The sequence below is a fragment of the Amphibalanus amphitrite genome, unplaced genomic scaffold, assembly GCF_019059575.1.
Source record: "Amphibalanus amphitrite isolate SeventyFive unplaced genomic scaffold, NRLGWU_Aamphi_draft 000896F_arrow, whole genome shotgun sequence".
NCBI lineage: Eukaryota > Metazoa > Arthropoda > Thecostraca > Balanomorpha > Balanidae > Amphibalanus > Amphibalanus amphitrite.
The window spans coordinates 126,649-149,984 of NW_024882390.1; the positions used below are offsets into that span (position 1 = coordinate 126,649).

At 51.3% G+C, this 23,336-nt stretch overlaps 1 protein-coding gene across 1 annotated transcript; it reads right to left on the bottom strand.

Annotated features, from left to right (window-relative positions):
• Window positions 1–416: 416 nt before the first annotated feature.
• Window positions 417–22,246, bottom strand: LOC122367779. Its single transcript, XM_043341181.1, has 14 exons — window positions 22,142–22,246; window positions 16,435–16,652; window positions 15,772–15,884; window positions 15,133–15,271; window positions 14,762–14,937; window positions 14,227–14,411; window positions 11,362–13,833; window positions 10,882–11,114; window positions 10,441–10,650; window positions 9,752–9,952; window positions 9,088–9,462; window positions 8,569–8,732; window positions 8,208–8,397; window positions 417–7,728 (listed from the first exon to the last, which is right to left on the bottom strand). The coding sequence occupies exons 1-14, from the start codon at window positions 22,191–22,193 to the stop codon at window positions 676–678; spliced, it is 11,781 nt and encodes a 3,926-aa protein (XP_043197116.1). The 5' UTR covers window positions 22,194–22,246; the 3' UTR covers window positions 417–675.
• Between the last annotated feature and the right edge of the window lie 1,090 nt (window positions 22,247–23,336).

Sequence of the window (23,336 nt, forward strand, 5' to 3'; positions counted from 1 at the left end):
CGGCTCGCTGTCTCATTGGGGCTAGCACGTCCGTCTTCCGCGGCTCCAGCAAGGTGTGTAAAGTATATCCCACTGATGTGTATGTACATAGTGTTTCTGACGTAGCTGAGTTATACCTACATAAGTACCTTCCATTATATTTTGCAGAGGAGCAGAGCAACGAATGACAAAAGTCACGTTCTGTAGGAACGGGGGAACAAGTAACGCTACAGCTTTTAGGAAGGTGCCCACCGCCCACCTATGTTTGTAACATAGCTCCAAAGAGAGCCTTTTTTGTGTGTACCTCGTTCCGCCACTTTTGCAGTTGTCCCTATATTAATTTCTTGAGTATATCCGTGCCTAATCCGTGTATATCTATTTTCGTCGCCTTCCCATCAACAGCCCTTCTTTCACATCTCACATGGACACACACGTGCTCACACACTCAATTTATTTGCCGCAATCCACGCATCAAGTTTGAACTCACATTAATTTGTCTGTGCTGTATGTCCGGATTTACATCATATATTTTCTCACCACCCATCGACACATTGAATATAACATGGTACGGTGATTCTCGCACATAACGCACAATGATATTTACACAACACTCACAAACCGGCACTAAGGGTGATAAGAAAGCAGCGGAATCGAATGCCGCTAGTGCCGAGCGCCGGGACTCTTAGGGCGCAGCGCTCAGCGCCGTCCCGTGATTTTGAAGGAGGGCAGGATGTGGAACGGAGACTCGATCTCCAGCTCGTACTTCATGCCGTGTCTGTCCCTCAGGATGGTGGTCTTGAACGTGAAGGCGTTGCCCAGATAGTTTGTGGTGACGCCGGCTCTGAAGTCGGTGCTGTAGTCATCCGTCAGGTTGGTCAGCTCAAACGACAGCTCCACGCGTTTTGTCATGGGGGACTCAAAGGCCACTCGCATGATGTTGCTGTTGTCGATATTGGTGTAGGCGATGTCGAAGCCGAGACGCTCGAAGCCCTCGACAGGCGTTCGAATGTCGATCGTCAGCTGCATGTCTTTGGCCCTGAAGCCTGGTTTGACGGTAACGCTGCCGCCGATGTCCCTACCAGAGGCCAGGGAAACGATAGCCTCGACCTTGAGGGCCCTGTCAAGCGGAGTGTAGCCACCCTTGACTCCAAAGTTGCCAAAGGTCGGTGTTTCGAAGTGAAGGTCAACGGCGAAGGGTTGGACGGTGCCTGTGACATGAACCATCTTCTGTCCCCGACGGTAGTGCACCAGCACGTCTACGACGTCACCGCGTGGCTGCAGCGTGGCCTTGGCGTCAAGCTCCACAGCCTGGACTGGCTTGTAAGGCGTGTTCAGGCGAATCTCTGCACCGTACTGGCGGCCCTCGCCGGCGAACCAGGAAACGTCCAGGTCGATCCTCTTCCTGCCGTACTCCAGCGAGATCGTTGCTTTGTTGGCGGCCGTCGATACGTCAGCGTTGTAGACGATCTTCTTGAAGGGACCCTTGAACGGCGTGAGGATGACCATGCGGGCGGTGCGACGACCGGCCTCGGCGCGGCTCACCCGGTGGTCCACGGAGTACGTGTCACCGTTCAGAGTGGCCACTAGCTTGAACTGACCAGATCGGCGAGGTTGAGCCTCCATCGAGCCGTCCAGGGTGACCAACAGGTCGATGGGCATCGTAATGAACGAATCCAGCTTGAACCTGGCGTCGACGCTTCCCGACTGCAGTTGGCCGTACGACCGCTCGGCGTTATACTGCAACGACGATGTGACCTTGACGTACTTCTCACCTCGTGAATAGTCCAGGTTCAAGGCGTAGTTAGGCTCCTTGGCGTAACTTCCGCTAATACTGACTTGTTCAAACCCTTCAATTGGTGTCTTGATATCGAATCGAATGCCTCCGCCCGCTTGATTCATCTCGAATTCCGCGGTCATGTCGGCGGTTCTGGTGCCGCGCCGGTAGTTGACCTTCACTGTACTTTTGGGCCGCCCTCTAGAGACATCAATATTGACTTCAATGTCTTCAAAGCCCTCAAAGTTTGTGTTCAGGGTCATGTCGATTTTGGGACCAGCCCTTCTGTTTGTGCGCTTCGAATTGAAGTCAATGTTAACGTAAGGTGGCATGTATGGGGTCAATCCGATTTCGTCGTTGTAACGGTAGTGGGCCTTGACGGTTCTGACATTGCCCGATTGTTTGACGTCTATCAGCAGCTCTTCTTCGATGGGACTAGTCACTACCCACTTGAACATTGTGCCGTAGCGCATATCGAAAGTGACCTCGATGCTGTGTTCGCTTACAAAGACGTTTGGCCTCATTTCGAGCGGTGGTGTCGTCACACTCAGCCTATACTGTCCGTAAGGCTTTCCTTCCTCTTCCTGTCGAGATCCGACGAAGTCCAAGGAATAGGTCTTGCCGCCGTTCCTGTTGTAGTTGATATTGAGGATACGGTTGGGAAGGATGAAGTCCCAGCTTCCGTCTACGTCAAGACTTTTCACTACTTTAAAGGGTGTCGTAATTTTGATGTCAACCGATCCAGATTTGCCTCCTGGACTAACTTGGAAAGAGCCTTTGAGTGATCCTTCTTTTGGTCCGCGCTTGTAACTGATATCGAACTCTTTCTTTGGAGCTGGGTTGGATGGCAATGTCCATGTTCCTTCAATCTGAAGTCCTTTCAGGAGTTGACCAGAGTAACTGAGAGAAACTTCGCGTTTTCCGTTGACTTCCTTGGCATCAAAATTGAGACTGTATGTCTTCCCATTGTAAACTAGTTTGTTTTTGGTGGTGAAGCCGTTCTTTGTGTTGTAGTGGATAGTGGCCATCCAAGAGCTGGTGTAGATTTCCGATTCAATGGAGCTTTTGACTACAATTTTCCTCTGGACGTACCTCTTTCCGTCCACTGTCACAGACCAGTCCAAATTACCATTAGGTGAAGTGTACTTCAGGTTGGCAGCGAAGTCATCCTTTGGAGTAGCGTAGTCCCAAATTAGCTTTCTGTCTCCAAACGTGGTCGATTGAACGTAGATGTGACCATTGGCCTTGTTCTTCCGGCTATAGTCCGCCAGGTAGTCCAGTTCTAGTTTTCGTCCATCATACAGGGTCAAAGAAGCTTGAACACTTCGCTTGGACGCTGACACGTCAGCGGTGTACACGAAGTCGGCCTTAGGCAGCATTTCGTTCGTTGTGACGAGACTGACTGATCCACCATCAGCTGCAAGCGAGGCAGTCAGACTGGCATACCTGTTGCCAGCAGTAACCTTGCCATTGATGGTCCTAGGCTTGCTTGCAAAGTCGTAGGCGATGGTAGCGCCCAGGCTGCCGATCTCCAGAGGAGTACTGACGGAAACGTCAAAGCTTGCCTCCTTGCCTTTGCGTTTGATGGATCCGGTTCCAGAAAGAGAGAACTTCCTGCCGTTCCTCTCGTATGCAGCGTTGTATGTCATTGCTTTCAGGTTTTGCAGGTTGAAGTTGCGCTCAATTTTGACCTCACTGATCTCCTCGATAGGAGTGTGCAGCTCAAGACTTGCGTGATCTTCTCCGTCTGCCCAGCTTCGAGAGGTCTTGAGATGCCATTTCCTTGCGTCCCGTTGTGCCATGAACTCAAACGTGCGAGAAGAAGCTCCAATGTTGTACGACAGTGATGTTTTTATCGTTCTGAAGTCGTCGTATGGTGTGGTGATTTTCACGTAACCAGAACCGTCACTTCCCGACAAGTTATAGTTGTAGTCGATCTTTACCTTTCTGTCGCCCCTTGTCAGTTTGATATCCGCAGTAATGGTCCCATCAGGACCTTCTGTTCGGCTAGCCTCCGCGGACAGTGTTTCGAAGCCATCGAATGGTGTGTTCAGAGTGACTGCAAAGCTTGTGTCAGAATATTGCAAAGAACCGGAGTACTCCCTGGTGACCCCACCTCGTGTTGACGTCAGCTGGAAGGTCTTTGTTCGCCCAAGATCGTATTCAAACGATGCGTCAATGTCACCCCATTCTTCGATCATCGGCAGGTTAACTTTGAATTTTCCCTTTCCAGATCTTCGCTTCATAACGATTTGACCAGAGATCTCCGCCTGACTTTCTCCCCTGACCGACTTGAAGCTAAACGACCTCCTCCGACCCCTGGTGACGATGTTTCCGGACAGGCGGACGTTCTCAAGGCCTTCGATGTACGACTGGATGCTAATGTCGGCACCAATGCTGTCATCGTCTTTGACAGTGCGGATCTCGATTGTATTACGCTTGCCATCTCGGTTAGTGTTGATGTAGTAGCCCATGCCATCGGGGAACTCCTGCGATCTTGCGTCCACGCTGATACTATGCATACCTTCAATGGGCGTTTCAACTTTCAGCGTAGCACTTTCTAGTCCCTTTCTCTCGTACAGGACATACAGGCGGTGCCGATGGTCGTTCACATGGGCGTCGTAACCAGCCTCACGTTTGCCTCTTCGGTTCACATAGCGGCCATTGATTCCCATGTTTTCATAGCCGTTCAGGGGCGTGATGACGTCGATGTAGGCGTTCTCTCCATCGTAAGAACCCCTGCCGGCGATGACCTGCTTCACTCCATTCTTCTCGTAACTGATTTCAATTACCTTCTCATCGTTGTTGATGTCATAAGTGACCTGATATTTCACGTTTTCCCAGTCCTCAACGGGAGTATTCAGCTCAACAAGCCCGGTGGCAGCCCCTCGCTTCATGTAGGCAAACAAGTTCACCCCATAATGCATTTCATTCACAGCAACAAGCACGTTAGCGGTCTTCTGCTCACTCTGGATGTCATACATAGCTGTCGCTCCCAAGAAACGTGCTCCGGGGAATGGTGTTGTGATGTCCAACGAAACCTTAGACTTTGTCCAGGACACTTCTGTTTTAAGAGCGAGGCGAATTTCGTCTTGGTTGCGCGATAGAACAAGAAGAGCATGCACGCCGCTGTCCTTCTTACTAAAGCTTCCTTCCGTGCTGATTCTTTCAAAACCTGTGAACGGAGTGGTGAGGACCAGCAGCACGGTTTCGTCCTTTTCTTCCATTGTTCCCTTTATCTCGTAGCTGTCCGAGTTGCGCTCCGCGACCAGCTTGACGTAGCCTCCAAGGCTTCCCATCCCGTATTCAGCAGACAGAGTTGTAAGACGGTACGCTTCCCAAGGAGTATGCAGCGCAACAGATGCACCCACGGTGTCCTCGTCACGCTTGGCGTGGAAAACAGCTTTAAGGATGTCCTCATTTTTGGACAGCTCTAGCTTTGCCAGGATCTTCGAATCGGTCAAATGGAGACGGGCTTCCAGCTTCGCAGATTCATACCCATCAATTGGTGTATTGATGGTGACGGTGAAGAGATTGAGCTCATCCTCAAGCTGAGCCTCAGCATTAAACACGAATCTTTCTTCTCCCTTGATGACAGCAAGTTCCATGGACTTCTTCACATCACGAACGTTGTACATACCGGTAACAGTCAGCTGCTGCGGAAGGCCGAAATCGAGGAGAGTGTTGGAATACTCGACCGAGAGCTCCGAATAGAGAGCACTGAGTCCCACAACGACCTTGGTGTCAATTTTCTTGTTTTCTTTGCTGAGCACGAACCTTGCCTCCTGATCAAACATGTTGTAACTAATGTAAAGTCCCGATGTTGAGAATCCCTCGATCGTTGACTGCGCTTCCGCCGAAATTGAGAAGACAGGAGCTGATATCTCGTATTCGGTGGTGATGGAAATAGAGGCAAGGCGGCCGCGCTGGTATTCGGCATTAAACCTGTTCTCATTCATGGGCTTGTTGATAGACAGCGTCATCGATTCGTACCCGGCGCATGGAGTATTGACGCGCATGATGTATGTGGACTCGCTGCCGCTGAAAGCTCGACTGAGGACCGCAAGAATCTGAGCATCCTCCTTCTTCAGGCGAATCTCACCCTCGTCTCCCTTGAACAGGTAGCTGGCTGAAAGCAGCGTGTATCCGGTGTACGGTGTGTTCACGGTGAAATGGCCCTTCATCATGCCCAGTTTGCTCTTCGTAGACATCTTCCAATCGTTGAAGGTCACCATGCCTTTGAGTTTCAGCTCGTCCTCCATGTCGTATTTGAAGACGATTGACCCTTCTCCCATACATGTGGGTGGGGAACTGAACTTGATGGCCAATTTGGCGTCAGAGGTCAGATATCGCTTAGTCGACGCATCCACATCAAAGACATAGCGTTTGTCGCCGTGCAGGTAGTCGACTGTGAATTTTTTGGTGTTGTAGTCACAATCGTGCTCGATGGAAAGGACAGCTCTATCAGTGAACGGCGCCTCCAGGGTGACACTAGACTGTCCCTTCTCCAGAGACTTGGAGATGCTTCCATACATGCGGATAGTCTTGCCTTCGTCGTAAGTGATGTCCAGTGACGGGTAGACAGCCTCCGCAGCGTTGCGAACAGCCACCTTCAGACCACGCGTCGGGCAGCCGAACCAGTTCCCACTCACTGAAGCGGAGAACTGGATGTCGCGCAGCTGGTGGGAGTATTGCAGTTGGGCTGTCTCATCGGCCATCTGACTGTTCACCGTTAGCTGAACGCTGCTGGGCTCACCACTCATGCGGATGGAATGAGTAGCCGATGAAACCCACCTGCTCTCGCTCGTAATATCCCTCTGTAGAAGCCAGTTAAGTGAATCTTCGAACTCCATGCGGTCGGTAATCTCCACTGTTTTCCCTTCGTTGTTAACATATTTTGTGTATCCACTGTAACTTGGTCGAGTGTTAAGTTTGGTCACCTTGCTAGTATGTGAAATTTCGACAGACTCCCAGCCCTGGAATGGTGTGGTCAGCTTTCCAGTTCCTGTGAATGACAGTGATTCAAGTGAATCTTCGTCGTTCATCTTCGCATCCCACTTCACGGTCATTTCATTGGCGATCTTCTTGCTTCCCCAGCTGAATTCCGACTGCTCAGAAACTTCATGTGCGCTGATATCCACCTCGCGTGTGATCTTCATCGCGTACCTGCTGGGATCAATGGGCAGAACTAGAGAAGCGGCGACATCCGATCGCGCTGAGCCTTCACGCGGCATAGTTTGGTCCTGCTTGAAAGAGAAAGACAGTTCTTTACCATACCAGTGCGTTGACACGGAGCCAGTGTGCGACGTTTCTAGACCGAAGTTACCTTCATAAAGAATTTCGAGGGGGCAGAAGGCACAGTTGAATACAAACTTTACGTTGTCTGTTGGGAAGCCCTTGGTCGAAAGTACTTCAAAGTTGATCATCTTGACATCGGCATGGATCATGTTCATCAGTGCATGGAAGTGGCCAGCTCTGCTGCTGAACTTGAGATGAGAGCTCATGACTTCAAAGCCCTCGAACGGTGTGTGGATTGTGAGGACGCTGTCCATGTGGGCCTCGTGGTCGAAAGAGTGCTGGCTGGTGAGCGACACAGAGAGCTCGTGCTCTCGGGTATCTTTCCACTGCACCAGCACGCCGCCATCCAGGTGAGCATCGCCGAACTTCAGGTCGAAGCCGACCTTTCCTTTACGGAACGCGTCGATTGGCAGGGCCAGGTCCAAGGCGGCGTGAATCTTTGATAGCAGAAGATCTTGGCGCATCTCAAACGATCCGCCGAGGGCGACTTCGTCGTCGTTTTTGGCGAGGAGAACGCGACCGTCGAATCTGTTGTAGTCCAGAAGGTAGCGGAAGCTCAGCTGGCTCTTCTCCCAGCCGGGGACCGGAGTGAAGAGCTCCAGCCTTGTCTCGATGGCCGAGTGCAGCAGGAGATGACCGACCAGGCGAGCCTCCTGCTCCTCCAGGCGCCCGACGATCTGTGAGGAGGGACAACATGTGTCGGTCACTCGGAACACGATACTCTCCTCTCCTTAAGGGAAAGGTGCGAGGTTTCTGGAACTTGTTAAGACCACAGTTTATTGCACACATGTTTACAATAAAGAGCCCTCATGCAGTCCAATATAAACTTAATACAAGACATTTGAACGAAACATGCAATGCATCGCAATGCATGTGTGATTAGTGCATTGAACCTGACATGAAAGTTGAGTTGATTTTTTTCGGCATTTATCTCAAAGACTTATTTTTTCCGGGATTTATATACATGTTAGTGTCACTCATTTTAGCTGTAGCTCGAAATCATGCCTAGGAATACTATGAGCTAATTTGAAATGCTAGTCATTCATTACTGTTACGAACGAAATTCTGCAACACAACTGCGCATTATTTTGTGGAGTGGGTGCCAGCAGGCTCTGCCCCACTGGAGACTGGCTGTGGCGGCGTAACGCCTGCATACCTCGAAGTCCAGCGGGTTAGAGCTGTAGTCCTGGTTCGGTTTCTTGGTGTAGGTCAGCGACAGGGTGGTGAAGCCCTCGAGCGGCGTATTGACGTTGACTCGGACGAAGCTGTCGTCTTGCGGCACGTTGCCCTCAGCACGAATGACTTTGCCCGGAGCGTAGCTCAGCTCAGCGGTCCAGGTGTCGACGCTGATAAAGGAGATCCAACAGATCAGCAAACAGCTCTGATGCATAATCAATAGTGTGAGTCAATGAGTCAAGTATGAGTGCCGTTTGAATAACGAAAAGTGTTTGACGTCTTTGAATAGCGTAATAACGAATTTGAAAAACAACTGTGGGCTGCTTGCAAGTCTCACTCACTGCAGGGCGCCGATCAGCTTGATCTGCCGTCCGGGGTACTTGAGGCTGGCCGAGACGTCCGTCTCGCGCAGCAGCACCTCCACGCTGGCGCGCTCTGTGTCGTCCACGTCCTTGTTCCAGAAGATCTCCAGGTTGGCCGTGTTCTCACTCGGGTAGAGGTTACCCTGAAGACCGTACGTCAGTAGGTGAGCACTGAGCATACTGGATTGAGCATGCGTGATGGCTCGTAAAACGAGCACAAATACAACCACTGCATTGATTATTGAAGCCAATAAACATGCTAGTTTGTTTATGTATTTAGGTAGCAAATCGGACAATTTTTGTCTCCCAGCTGTAGGTATTAGGTTGAAGCTGTTCGAGTGTTTGAGACTATCAGGTTATACTGAGCCCTGCCTTATGCCGCCATGGGACCTAAGAATGTCAAGAAATACACACGACTGCGATGGCTCTGAAGGAGTAGTAGAACCTGCCGGTATTCGGGAGCGCGGTAGCAGCGCTCAGGTCGGACCCCGGACTCACCGCGAGAACGGCCGTGATGCGGCGTCCGAAGCGGAGGTCGACAGTCACCTCGGGCCGATCGCCGGTGACCAGGGCGGTGACACGCGCCGACATGCGCCGGTCGCCGGGCCGCTCGAACAGCAGGTCCAGCTCGTACGGCCGCTGGGCGGTCTTCAGCTCGGCACCCAGAGTGTAGACGCGAGGTCCGGCCTGCGCCACGGCGCGAGCCAGGTACAGGCCACCCGTGCCGGGCACCAGGCGCGCCGACAGCTCGTAGCGCGGGAAGTGCGGCATGCTGAGCGTGAGCTCGCCTCCGAGTTCCTCAGCGTCCAGCGACAGCGCGCCCACCAGCGCCACCTCGCTGACCTCCTCGTTGGTCTCGTGACGAGCCACAACCTGCGAACACACAGAGGTCGAACGCTGCTCTGAGGGCCGGAAAGTTTATGCTCCTATGTCCATAAACTGAGCTTGCATTGATTTGAAAATCGATAGATTGCGCTGCTTAACTTGTGGTACACTTTTCAACGTCATGCGCTATGCAGACAGACCACGTTTTGTATCAGAGTCAAGGTAGGTACGAGTACAAACGTTGGGTACCTACTTCGTCTCCAAATATGACCAGACCACATAACATTTCCAAATCGCGTCTGTCTCTCCTGTGTATCGCACAGCGGAAGGCACTTACCCTGAGGTGTCCGCTATTCTCCTCTTGCCGAACGCCTGTGTTGACGATGTAGGTGGACCTCGGGAGCGCCAGCTCCGCATTCACGCCGTAGTGGAAGCCCGACTCCTCACTCTTGTAGTTCAGGCCCACCTTTGTCTTGGCAAAATAGTCCTGGTTCAGCTGAGCTTCGCCAGTCACCATAACCTTGTTGTCCTCGCTGAACTGTAGATTACACACAGGGAACGTATTATCAGTTGGTGAAAATTTGTTAGGAAAACAGATGATTTAGAAACTGAGAACGACAAAGAGTAATAGAAAGACATAGTAGAAGTGAGAAAGAGAGAGAGAGAGAGAGAGAGAGAGAGAGAGAGAGAGAGAGAGAGAGAGAGAGAGAGAGAGAGAGAGAGAGAGAGAGAGAGAGAGGGAGATAAAATAAGGGTGAATGAGAAACAGTGAGAAAATAGGGCTGGATATACATACAAACAACAACAGAACTGACAATCAAGACTGAAAGTTACACTTGAAGTTCGTTATCCTGATAGATGCCATCTGTAGTTCGTTATCCTTTCATTGCCATCTACGAACAGTTTCGGACTTGCAATGCTGAAAAGTTTTCCATAGGCGTTTTTAGTAGACGATTTTCATTGATGCAATCTGCTGAAAATATAAACTATCCGATCAGCTTGAAATGCATGATAAGAGGTACTTACATCGGCGTTGCCTCCGAGCTTGAAGTCGATGTCCCAGTGTTGCGCGGCGAAGCCGACGTTGGCGCCAACCTTGCCGCGGCTGAACTCGAGGCCGGAGGACAGTTCGTAGGTGCGCTCGCCGCGGATCAGGGTGACACTGGACTGGCAGCTGTCAGACCTGACCCGGCGCTCCGCGCGCAACTGGCAGTCGAGCATCGGCATACCCGAGAACTGGCGGACAGAAGAGCAACCAGGTCAGACACGAGACCGAAGGTGACGCTGGATGGATCGCAGTGCTGATGAGATCTAGTCCAGGAATTGAATAGACGTGATTCGAGAGCGAAGGATGTTTGCGGATTTACGATTGCTGTTCTGTAAGCCATTTTACGTTTTGTTTAGTATAGATCTTTTACCAATTGCACATGAAAACAGAACAGCACAAGTGGTCTCGTCGTGTCGTACCTTGGTATCCACAAAGAGCCGGTACGCCTTCTCGTCGTCCTGCTCGCTCTGGCTCAGCTTGGCGTTGACGGCGATCGTCTGCGGCTGTCCGTTAGCGAAGCTGTACTCGGTGTTGGTCTGGATGAGCAGGTTGTCTCCGGCGACACGGAACGTTCCCTTCATGTTGCCGTCCAGGAGGAACGACTCCATGGAGGTGGTCACCGTGTACGTACCATCAGCCTCATTCAAACCACCTGCAAGAAAGATGACGTGTTAATGATTTGTTTATCTGACTGCACCTGTTACAAAAATGTTTGGGTTTTGATATTGTTGTTTCTAAAAACTGCTTTTGCAAGAGACAAGTCTACTCTAATCAAAACCATGCTGCTAACGTCATAGTGCAATGATCTTGAAATGTTATTCAATATACATACATATAATACGTGTAGGCAACAGCGACTGAGTGAGCAACAAAAATAGGTTAAGTATGACCAAACGTACCCTTGAAGACTAGAGGTGACTGGAAGACCTTGGTGATGGTGAGGTCCACCGAGTACTTGTGCTTGTTCTTGTTAGCAATCAGGTTGCCCTGGAAGTTGGCCAGCTCGTCGCCGGAGCTGCGGATGCTCAGAGACGGCGTGTAGCGAACAGAGACGGCGGTGTCATCGACGGCCAGGCTGCTGGTCACGCCGAACAGCTCGCGGTCGTCCATCTTCAGCGAGAGGTCGACACGCTTCGTGCGGCCGGCCAGGTCCAGCGCTCCGGACACGTCCATCGACTTGATGGGAGTGTGGAAGCCAGCCTTGAACTCGCTGCTGTCAAAGTTGATGAGGTAGTCGACACTGATGCGACGGTCAACGGCTGAGCCGACCGTGTCGATGACAAAGGTGGACTTGCGAAGACCCTGCTCGTTGGAGTGCTGGTACTCGAACTCAAAGGCCTTGATGGTGTCGGTCTTCTCCACAGTGAAGCGCGCGGTAAGCGGGCCGGAGAACAGGCAGCTGGGCAGAGAGTTCGTGCCACGAGAGTAGCTGACGTCAGCGCAGAAGTTGACACCAAGAAGCTCGGTGCTGATGTACTTGTCAGAGCACGACTTCAGCTCGTAGCGGTTGTCGGTGTACATCTCCAGTTTCCGGGCCTTATTGCGGAACACGCTGTGGAACCGGGTGCTGACGTCAAGGACCTCAACCTTGTCGCGCGGCATGTTGATGCGCACGGACACCAGCTCACCTCCGTTCACAACGGCGTGGCCGTCGAGGATGGTGGAAGTGTGCAGGTTGGTGTTCATCTTGAGTCCAGTGTGGGCGATGTGAGCGTTGACGGTCATCTCGCTCATGATTTCCACGGCTGCCGATGGCTTGATGTGACCGTTGATGTTCACCTGCCTCCAGCTCTGGACGTCAAAGCTACCGCCGGTCTTCAGCGAGAGAGTGGCAGTGCCGGTGGCCTTCAGAGTGAAAGGGAAACCGGCGATAGTCGGGACGGTGTAGGAGGAATCCAAGAACTGGTAGTTCTCAGTCCAGTCCATGTCCTTGGCCAGCTTCTGGAGGAAGTCCAGAGGGTTCTTGGCGCCCATTGAAGCGACCAGCTCGTTCAGAGAGTCATACTTGCCGAAATGCAGCTCGTTGCCGAATATCTTCATGTAGGCCGAAGCCTGGGACGTCTGGATGCGCCTAGCAGACCGTGTGTTGTCCTGTCGGCCTTGCATCGTCTTCATGAGCTGGCTGATGGTCTCCTGCGGGTAGATACCGTTGTCGCCGAACAGGCTCTCGGAAAGGTCTTGGAGTCCCTCCACGCGACCTCCGACCTCCAGCAGGTTGAAAGCCTCTCCGAAAAGATCAACGGTGAGGTTGAACATGCCAGACCTGGGAATGTAGGAGTCAGCGGCGAAGACGACGTTGGCGTCCACCGTCGCACCGGCGTTCATCGACTCGGAGAACATCGTCTTCTCAAAGTAGCGAGAGAACTTGCGCATGTCGGTGTTGAACTTGTCCGCCAGCTTGATGTTGTAGAGCAGCGACTTCATGTAACTCTTGTTCGGGTCACTGGTCTCCTGCATGTTGGTGAGATGGCTCCACACAAAGCTGCTGACCTGGTTGACCGTTTCCGCAGAGAGGACCTCCTGCACCTTGTCGACGATGTCGTACGACGGGCACTGCATCACCGCCAGATAGGCGGCGACGCGCACCTCGGTGTCCTCACCCGGGTTGGCGAACGTCTTCATCAGGCCACTCTCGGTGACGACGCTGCACGGCATCCGGCGGAAGGCGCGGATCGCCGCCAGACGCACATCCATCGAGTTCTCTTCGTCCTGGAAGCAAGCGCGCAGCTTGGCGGATCCGTCAACGAGACGTCCAGCGTTTCCGAGCGCCTTCAGGGCCGTCAGCATCTTCATCTCCTCGTCCTCGGAGACGGCGCGGCAGCCGGAGCCGAGAGTGCGCTCCAGCTGAGCGACCACCGAGCGTACAGCCGCCTCATCGATACAGTCGACGTTGGTCTTGCAGTAGTGGTGCACCAGCGAAGACACGCCAAGCAGCGTCTGGCGGCGCACATCGCGAGCCTCCAGCAGCGGCGCCACGGCGGCCACCATCTCGACGCTCGGCTCATGGACGAACGCCAGGGAGGTCATCCAGCGGTCGGTGGTCTCCTCGTTGACGAGGCCAGCCAGGATCATGTCCTTCATCAGAGCCAGTGCCGGCGCCGAGCCGGCCAGCGGCAGGGCGTCAACGAAGTAGCGCTTGGCGGCGCTGCCCGACTCCAGTTGGGCGTCAACCTGGCGCAGACCGTCCTCGGTGAAGTGGCGCAGCATGTGCACGAGACGTGTGAAGAGACGTGGCACGTCGGGACGGACGTTGTCGGCGGTCTTCTCCTGCAGCTGGTTGAGCAGCTCGACCGCCGCCGGGACACGATCGTGCTGGGTCAGCTCGGCGTCCGTGTGGTCGAACATCAGAGAGGTCCTCGTGGTCGGCATCTCTGCGAAACACAACGGTCGGCGTCATTGAAAGGAACAACCAGCACCGCCCACGCATGCACAGAAGATCACACGGAGCAAGCCTCAACTAATATAGTTTGCTTGTTTTGTTGGTACGACATAAGCGCATTCAAGCACAACTCATGTTTCGTCAAGCCTCTTCTCGCAACTAATTTGTATATAAGCATATGAAAAGATGGTTTCATGTCACTATTAGTAGTCAATGTCACTTGACGTGCAACCATGTGAATTTATTTTGAGAGGCTGGTCTAGAGCTCTTAGTCTTGTTTCAACTACTGTGAAAGCCTTAGCAATTTAGCATTCATTTTGTATTGAAAAAAAAAAACGAGAAAAACGAGTATTTTGAGAAAAACAAGTGTTTTTCGATATCTTACCGGCGTCGGAGCTCTGCCACCACCACTTGCCGGCGCTGCGGATCGTGCGCTCTGAGAGCGTCACCGTGGTGCGCGTGACGGCGCCGTTCTCTCCGTGAGAGAAGGGCTTGAACATGTGGCTCTCGTGGCAGACGGACGACACCAGGCGTCCCTGGTGCACCTTCTGGTCACACTGCAGCGTGCTCCTGGAACGGAGAAAAGAGAAACATTATAGGGGTGGTGTCATTCGTCAATGATTGAAGGATCAGATGAAAGCAAAAGTACAATGTTTGTTAGATTATTTGAGGCAATGATGTGCGAAGCATCTAATCTGTTCTTTGGACGACAATTGTTACGATTTAAAGCTACAACCCTTTAAAGTTTCTTGCATCAGGCGACGACTTCAATTCACTAAACTCACTTACAGAAAATTAAGTCTTATTTACCAAAGGTGCTGCTTATAGTGAGATGCATAATTTTTTTCAATATCATCAGGGTTGCGGATGCGACTGTTAGCTTCAATGCCTTATCCAAGACGCCTCATGTGACTACTTACTTGAGGAGCGGCAGCGACTGGACGTCGGCTCCGGACGAGTAGGGGGTGCTCTGCAGGGAGGAGACCAGGTGGCCGCGTCCCGAGCAGGTCAGCAGGTCCTTCCGCTTGGTGATCAGCAGCGACTCGCCGTGTTCGGAGACCGAGTACCGGGCCGAGCAGCGTCCGCTGACGTCCTCCTGTCGGGTCAAACGCAGGTCGGCGGGGTCAGGTCATAACTTTTCTCGACTCATCACCCAGCCATTCGTAATAACCTTCAGGCCAAATTAAAGTTAAATTGAGGATGCGAGCAAGACGATACGTGCCTGAAATGAATTGAAAAGAACTTTTTGTTAGTGGAAAAATATCAGTGGTGTGAGATAGTCGAGTCTCACCTCCTGCCGGACCGTCTCCTCCGTCCCCGTCATGGAGTCGACGGTGACCAGAGTGGAGAGCACGCCCCGCTTGAAGTTGACCACCCAGACGGGCTCGGCAGGGTCGGAGCACAGGTGCCGGATGGCGCCGTTCTGGTAGCTGTAGAGAGACAACGTAAGTGGATGGTTACAAACCATGGATTAGCGCGGAATCGCTTGGACGACCCTTATACACGTGCTCTGAGGTATGCTTATGGACTTGTCAGAGATGAACTTTTTTTAGAAGGATAGCCCAGAGCTAGCAACCGTTGCAACGCATTCTACCGTACCGCTAAAATGCTCATGTGTGGTCAAATTTACGGTAAATCTCCAGCGCTGGGACTTATCGCCCGTCTCTGCCTCACAGTGAATACTGTGCCGCCCGGCACCTGTGTGTTGCGGCACAGCATACCTACAGTGACTTATCCAAGCCGGCCGACCACTGCGCTTTCCAGCGAGACGCAAATCGGCTATGCTACCTTACAAGTCAAGCGCAAATAGAAAAGTAATCTGATACTGAGTCTTACTGAATTATAGCTCACTTCTTATACCTATAGAGATGCTTGCGACTAAATATATGCTTAAAATACTAAAGCGCACGGAGATCTGCGGCATGTTTACCTGAAGTGAAGCGGCCTGCGCTCCAGCTCCTGCTTGAACAGGGCCATGTTGTCCACATCCTGCCTGTTGTTGGCGTTCTTGGGGTCCGAGTCCTGCAGACTGACGTCTCTCAGCTGTGGACCGAGGAAGGTCAGTCAGTACATCGCTCCGAGCGATATAAACACGGGACCAGGTCATTGCGAACGGGCTGCATCGGTGACCGCGGGGCATCGGGTGTCGGCACAGGCACGACACGGCCTGACCCAATTCGTGCTCAGGGAACTCTTCATACCCGTCGGGAAGATGCAATAAGCAGATTGGGAGGGATGATATTCTGAGAAATCGTTGATGTTTATTGATAGTTAGGGTGATTGCTTACTGGACGTGAACCTCAACTATTCAAACCCTCATGGGTACACAACCTATTTCGCCGAATGGAGAAGCAAACACGCGGTTGGACCACCAAATAGTGAATAGATGAAAACGGATCTTTTGAGTTTTTGACGCATATGAGTACTGCACCGATTTGTTATCACTAGAACTAAAAAACAAAACAAAAACATCGTTTTGCTCTCAAGTCTCAACCTTTTGACACTAGCTACCTGCTACCGTGTGCTGGTGCTCTCAGCTGTCCGGCCGATGAAACACTCAGCAGTTCACAGCTCACGCATTAATCGCTCTCACCTGCAGGGTGAGGTCGCAGGCCGTGCTGGCCGTGACCTCGGCCGTGGCCGTGACGTGCAGTCGTGATTCCTCGTCGGTGGCTCCGGCCAGGGTGGTCACCACATCAGAGGTGTAGTCGAAAACGTGCGTGCTGCCGGGCTGAAACATCCCGCCGGCTCCGGTCGGGTCCTCACACACCCGCGCGCATGTCGTAACATCTTTCCGCTCTCCCGTAGGCACTGCGGAGCAAAGCGGAGGGAGAGAATGAGGTCAGATCGACGGCAGACTGGTAGGTCAATATAATTCCCCCTTTGCCGTTATTTGGGTTTGTTTGTGTGATTGAGCTTTCCGGTAAGTTATTTTCTGATAATGGGACTGCGTATTAGCTGAGACAGAGCCTAAGCCAGAGTATATGTAGAGACGTAGAGGGGTACAGTGAAGGTCAGAAAAGGTCAGTCTAAAAAGAGTTATCGGACGTGGGTCCGGCCGATGTATGATTCACGTGGTGATCCGGCGGCGGCTAGCGGGGCGGAACCATCCAATAGAGGGCTGTTTGCGTCCCATGGTTGGGGCGGTCCGGCTCAACTGGGCACCTCCGGTCGGTGACTGCTTCAGTGAGGGGAGGGGTGAGCAGCGAGGAATGGGGGAGGGGGAAGGAGAGACAAAGGAGGACAGACGTAGAAGGTCGGGTAAAAGAGCAGCAAACACAGAGGAGGCGTTTGAGGAAATATGGACCAAATAATGATTGAGATGATTAGGCAAGCAAGTTAACTGCAGTTGTGTTTTGAAATGACAATTTTGCCAATTTTGTGGCTGTTATTTTCCACATCAATGACATTGTGTGCGACGTAAAATTATAGCTAAAACTATGACTAATACAAACGGATTGTGCTTGTATTTACTAAATTATTCGCCAGTTTTGAACAGCAAATGGCTTCCCTAACGTTACGCTATTCAGTGCAACTGCACTGAAGCGCTGCAAACCAGCCGGGTGCGCGCTGTTACAGAAACACAGAACAGACGCAGTTTTCGCTGTCGGTCAGCGCTGCTCTGGAAATTCCCCCTCCGTGCCAGTCTGATGAGTGCACCGCGACCACGCGCACTGGTACGTCTGTACTGAGGGCGGCCTTCTTTGTTGTGGTCAGTTGATCGTCCCCCGCGCCCGCGGTCTCCCGGGTTTCCGCAGTCTCCCCCGGTAGGGGCCCACAGCTCCCCTATGATTTCTTTGTCCCCTATTGTCCCTAGTGATCCCTAGTGGTCCTCCCCCTAGTATCCCTAGTGGTATAGTGGTCCCTAGTCGGTCCCTGATGGTCCCCTGTCTCGGTGAATCTCTGAGTGAACCAGAGCAGTTCATTTCACTGGTCATTCGGTGCAGCTGTCCGTTCCGAGAACGGCACGGGCCACGCACGTGTGCAGACGATGAGTGCACGGCTCGGTCTGCTGCTATACCCAAACTTTCACAGCAGATGATGTGTTGTGTCGTAAAGGAATGTGCAATGACTAGCGCAGGATTCGTACCAGATAAATACTGCAAATGTTTATTGCTTCATACTACGCTCCGCGGCTCTGACTCATCCGAACAAAGATCCTGATGGTTAGAATATTTTTTTTTTGTGATAGTGAATCACGCAGCAATGTTTTCAGGCTTGGCTTGCCGCATTTGAGTGGGCAAGTGATGTTTCTATAACGTGAAGGCAGCTTGATGGGTGTAAGTCATCATTGCATCCTTGGAGCATATTGAAATTACGTTACATCATAACAATTCTCAAATATTTCTTAGCCTTTCTACACTGTACAAGGAAACATAGAAAGCTCTCTGACCGACCAGTGTGGCCGGTGTGGGACTTATCGGACAGCTAAGGCGGATTTCGATAAACACCAGCGCTCGAAAAGTGCTGTCGCGGCACGACTGGCCGATGGAGCGCTGCGCTGCTCCGCTGTCAACAGGTCCAAGGGTCGCGGTCGGTCCGCCGCCGACCGGCCGACCGCCGACCGGCCGACCGCCGACCGCTGACGGAACCGACGGCTGCCCGCCCGACTCGTGTCGGAGTCGATGGTAGGACAGGGGACCCCCCTGCCGGCGCCCGCTCCCCTACCGTCGTCCCGACCTCCCCGTCCGCAGTGCGCGCTACTCCAGTGTCGCTCTCCCCCTATGTTGTTGTGACTGTCCAGCTGCTCCCGAAATGGTCCCCCTGCCTCTCTGTCTTCCCTACGAAACACTGAACCTTGTATGTGTGCACGGGGGAGCGCGAGCTCTCGCCGTCTCATGAGCGCGGCGAAACGGGGGACGGTGGGCATCACGCGCACAGAACGCCCAACCTCGGAATAGTTTATGTCTGCGCCAGTGTTTGTAGTGACCACGGCCGGCTGACGGCTGTGCTCGTGTCGACTGGAAGTCTGGCCAATGTTTGCCAGAACAACCACCACCTCGTTTTTTATTTTTGCTCGTCATTTGGAATAAATATTCCGTCTCTCGAACTGATAATTAAGGAGCAAATAATTACGCTGAATGCTTTGCTTGATGACCTGAATATGTTTCAATGATGTTTGGCATAAATTTTTAAATAAGGGCATGGCTCAGTTAGCAACAATTTGAGTGGACGGTTAAATCAACCTACTGTTTAGTTTTTAGTGTGTTTTTTTTTAATGAAATTATTTGGATCTGTCTGTCTCATATACACTGTCCAAGGTCAGGCGAACCCGTTGGTCCCCTCTCGCTCGTTCACTGATGAAAACCATCTCACATTCGGCCCCGGTGCCACGTGAGTTCATTGGATCGCGCTCTGTCCGATTGGCCACTTCCCGGCCCCATGTCCCGGTGGGGGGCTGTGCCCGGACTGCCGCCTCGAGTGGCCACTCGAGTGGCGATGCGTTGTTAGCCGGCTCTTGGACGCACTTTGTCCCGGCCATCGAAGTGACTCGGTGCGATCGGGAGCAAACAGATCAAACGTCAAGTGGAGGCCGCTGCTATCTGGTCGACTGCGACAGGCAGCTGACCGGGATTGGAGCACGGGGGGAGGGGGTTCTCGCTAATCTGGTAAACTCTGGCGGAATCTGCGACGCTTCGAAGTGATCAACAGTGTAATGTTTATCAGGGATGATTAATGTCATGACATTTAATCGGATATGTTGCAATGCTGTCCTTTTTGCAGCAAATGATCGAACAAAGCATGCTACTAAGTTTTTTTATATCGGGTCAGAACGAAGGTTTTTGTCTTTGGGTGCCACACATTATCCCTTGCCCAGCCAGGCAGGGGGGGAGGGATTGGTGCAATCCCCAAAGTTGTTCGTAAATAGGCGGCACGTATCGCTGCCAAATTCGGCAAACCTATGGGACATCCTTTTGACATTCCTTAAAAAATTTCAAATTTCCATTCATTTCAGATCAGGTCACCAGGGCCTCGTTTCATAAAGCGAGTCCGTAACTTACGCCAGTTTTTTGGGCTTGTATTGCAAGCGCATGTGAAGCAATAAATTTATTTGCCCTTCTTCCTTCTGTTCTTGCTTGCCAGATAAATAAATTCAACGATTCAAGCTATCGTCATCGCTTCACATGCACTTGCAATACAATGCCAAAAACCGGCGTAAGTTACGGACTCGCTTTATGAAACGAGGCCCAGGTCACAAAACCGGTAGGCACCTACATAGTCAGAGGTGAAATTAGAATATTTTGGCCGCATCAGAACAATAGTTTTTCGCGGAGCATGCAACGGCACGTAGCGCTACCAAATTCCGGACGCCCTTTGGGCGGGGGCATTTATTTGACACATCTCCTGAAGTCCTGTCCGCGCCATGAATGAAGCCCTGGCCTGGCAAGGGTTATGTAAGTACGTACTTAATACGCTGAAGCAGAAATTTGAGCAACCACGCAGTCTACAACCCCTTGGCCCGGATTGGTGAAAGATCAGCTATGATGTGTGACATCAACTATCAAGTACCTAAAGAGATAGGCTTTTGTTCCCATGTCCATTGTCCCATATTTTCTGTGGCAATACCAGTAGCTTATTATATACTGGGTAGACATATCTTATTAGTTAATTTACATTATACTGTTTCCAAAAACAATCGGCACCCGATCCTTACCATGCCGACCTCTAACATGGATTCTTAATCGACTTAATTATGGAAATGAAAAAAGGTTAACTGAAAACTGATGCATATAGCTTTCAAGGGCAATGTGTGTCATTAGTGCAATAAGTGTTGGAGTGCTTTATTTCTATGGATGAAAATGCCCTTTGAGCTGGTACATGTGAACAAATTAGAAATTCAACAGCCAAGCCATACCCCAATGTTACATAAAGCTACAGCGGCGTAGAAAAGTGTTTTTCCTGCACTCGAGAAGGTTGCCAGGTAAATAAAATAGCAATGCTGAAATAAAGTGAGACCATTATTGACTCTAACTTTGTCACTGGAACCACTTTATGCCAGGATTTCGAATTAAATGGCGTGCGTAATGAACTGTGAGTTGTGACATATGCTAAGGGACATATGCTACATATGCTGACATATGCTAATGCTATTCCTTTATCATTCTACGCATAACGGAATGTCTCACGTTTTGTCCTACACGCCTATACGGCATTACCTATAAAACGACATTTCATACTAAATTTTACATATGCGACTGGCGGATGCCCACACCGATCAGCACCTCTGAGCCTAAGGTCACGGAGTCCGGTCCGGCCGGGATGATCCGACGTTTGCGGACATACACACCAGCGCCGCAGAGCGGTCTCACAGGCAGTCTGTCCGAGCCGTCTGCTGACGAGGTAAACATCACACGGCCGCGAATCGCCACAGTTTCGGACAAGGACCGTCGCACAAAGAGCGCAGAGGGTCCTGCGCAGCACACCAGAGACCGACCAAGTGGGTGGGAGTGGGGTGCGTGTCACGGGGCTTAGAGAGAACTGACCGACTGACCGAGGCTCGACTACCTAAAGGGAGGAAATTAAATTAAAAATGATGGTAGATGGGTGTAAACTGCTCGACTAATGACCGATTACTTTCCCCTAAAAAATAAAGACGAGCATCATTCGCAAGATTTGAAGAGTTTTGTAGAAAACTAACAGCTTTTATTACATTTCTAATGTTTAAATGTGAAGCCAGAACTCAAGGGGAGACTTTCCCGTGAATGGTTTGAATGATTGCGGCAGGGTACCTACTGCAGTCACATGATATAATACAATTTTGTCCTTAAAGCATGACCAACAACGTCATTAAAGCTTCAGAAATTTTAAGCATTTGCCAGAATTTCTTTTAAATGCTGCAAAAGACTTGGGCTTAAATCAATTTTAACCCATTACACTGAATCAGGATAACCGTTTGAACATCCGAGGTAAACAATAATAATTAAAACAGGCTTGATTTGGCAACCAATTTTGATACATTGCAGCTTCTGATACCCCTTTATTTCATTGCATGAGGCGCTGTTTGAAGTGTAACGAACCCTCATTTGATCAGATGCCAGAATTTTATTTTTTACAGCATAATCCGAAATAAATGAATTTGTTTTGGTTAAAGTTAAACTATCGGCTGTCGTAAACATTAGCATAAGCTTAACGAGCATTGGTTATGTTCCCCTATGCCAAGTTGCAAAATGTAATATTGTTAACCTTGATAATTACCACAGCATCCAGTAAACCATGTCAGCTCTGAAACAGTTGTCGGCTTTAAACTCCTGTTACAAATGAAGCGAGCCTTTCCCTGCCGTCCGTCGGCCCGTGCTTACCTGAGAGCGCTCCTGTCGCCAGGAATGCCACCAGGATGGCGGCCCGCCGCATGATGGCCCAGTCGCGTCGACGACTTTGACCACAAGGCGACCAGTGTCACCACTGGCGGGCGCCGGCGGCGCACCTCCTTATGTAGACCCCTGTGCCCCCCCGCGCGCCCCGGGCGCCCCGCGCGGCGGCTCGAGCGGCCGAGCGAAGTCCACGCCGGGCTCCTCTCGCCCTGCTATCGGTCCGCAGTGCTCTGAGTGCGGCCACTCGGGCCGAGCGGTCACCGGGCCCTGTGACCTGCCCTCCCCACCGACCGGCTGACCCAGGGGTCACGGCCGGAAGGCGGGGTCACCGGCCACAGACGAGGGGAGACGGTATACCTCTATTGTCACCAGCGCGTGCCTGTGTTTGTGCTAGGTACAGACTGGGCCATTATCCACCTAACTCTTATTAACTCACCTGTGACCATCATTAGTAGACCGCTCAGAAATCAGGTGCCTGACATGTTTCAAGCTTTATAAATGGTTAGTTACCCATTCCTTGCATGTTTTGACCCATGTTTGACCCAAGATTCCTTTACTACTCAGGTTGGTGCACTAGGGAAATAAAGGCGCCGTGGTGACGTCATCAGAGGAAATCCTTCACGTTCAAATGGAGGGGTATTTAGAATTGCTGATTTTGGCTCGATTTAGTCCTATTTTTTAGTTTCAGCTCCATTTATCGTAATGATGCGAACTCATTGTTACATTGGTACAACTTTTGATGACACATAATCCTTGTCTTTCTCCAGCTCGCTCGAAAGATTATGAAATTTGCATGCATGCCTATGGGTGAAAGGAGATTCTACCGCCGCCTTGATGACGTCACGGTAAAGGGATTCTGGAGCTCGTGAACCGACGGGGGCTGTGTTTGACCTACTCGTATAGTATGTTAAAGAAAGCATTTGTTTTGAACTGTGATCTGTGTAAGATTCAGGATACATTGATTATGGTTCTGAATTGAATCAGAATGCCAATTCGGAATCGAATTTCCTCTGGAGGTTCCATCTGAGCCAAGAAGTTATCGTATGACGTCATGGGTCAGTGACATGACCCGATCTGAACATGCGATATGCGTAGAAGTGTTCGGATTAATTTAATGATCAGGTAGGCGAGATAACTTTTGGCTCTCCATGGCTGACGTATTAAAAAAAAAAATCGTGGAAAA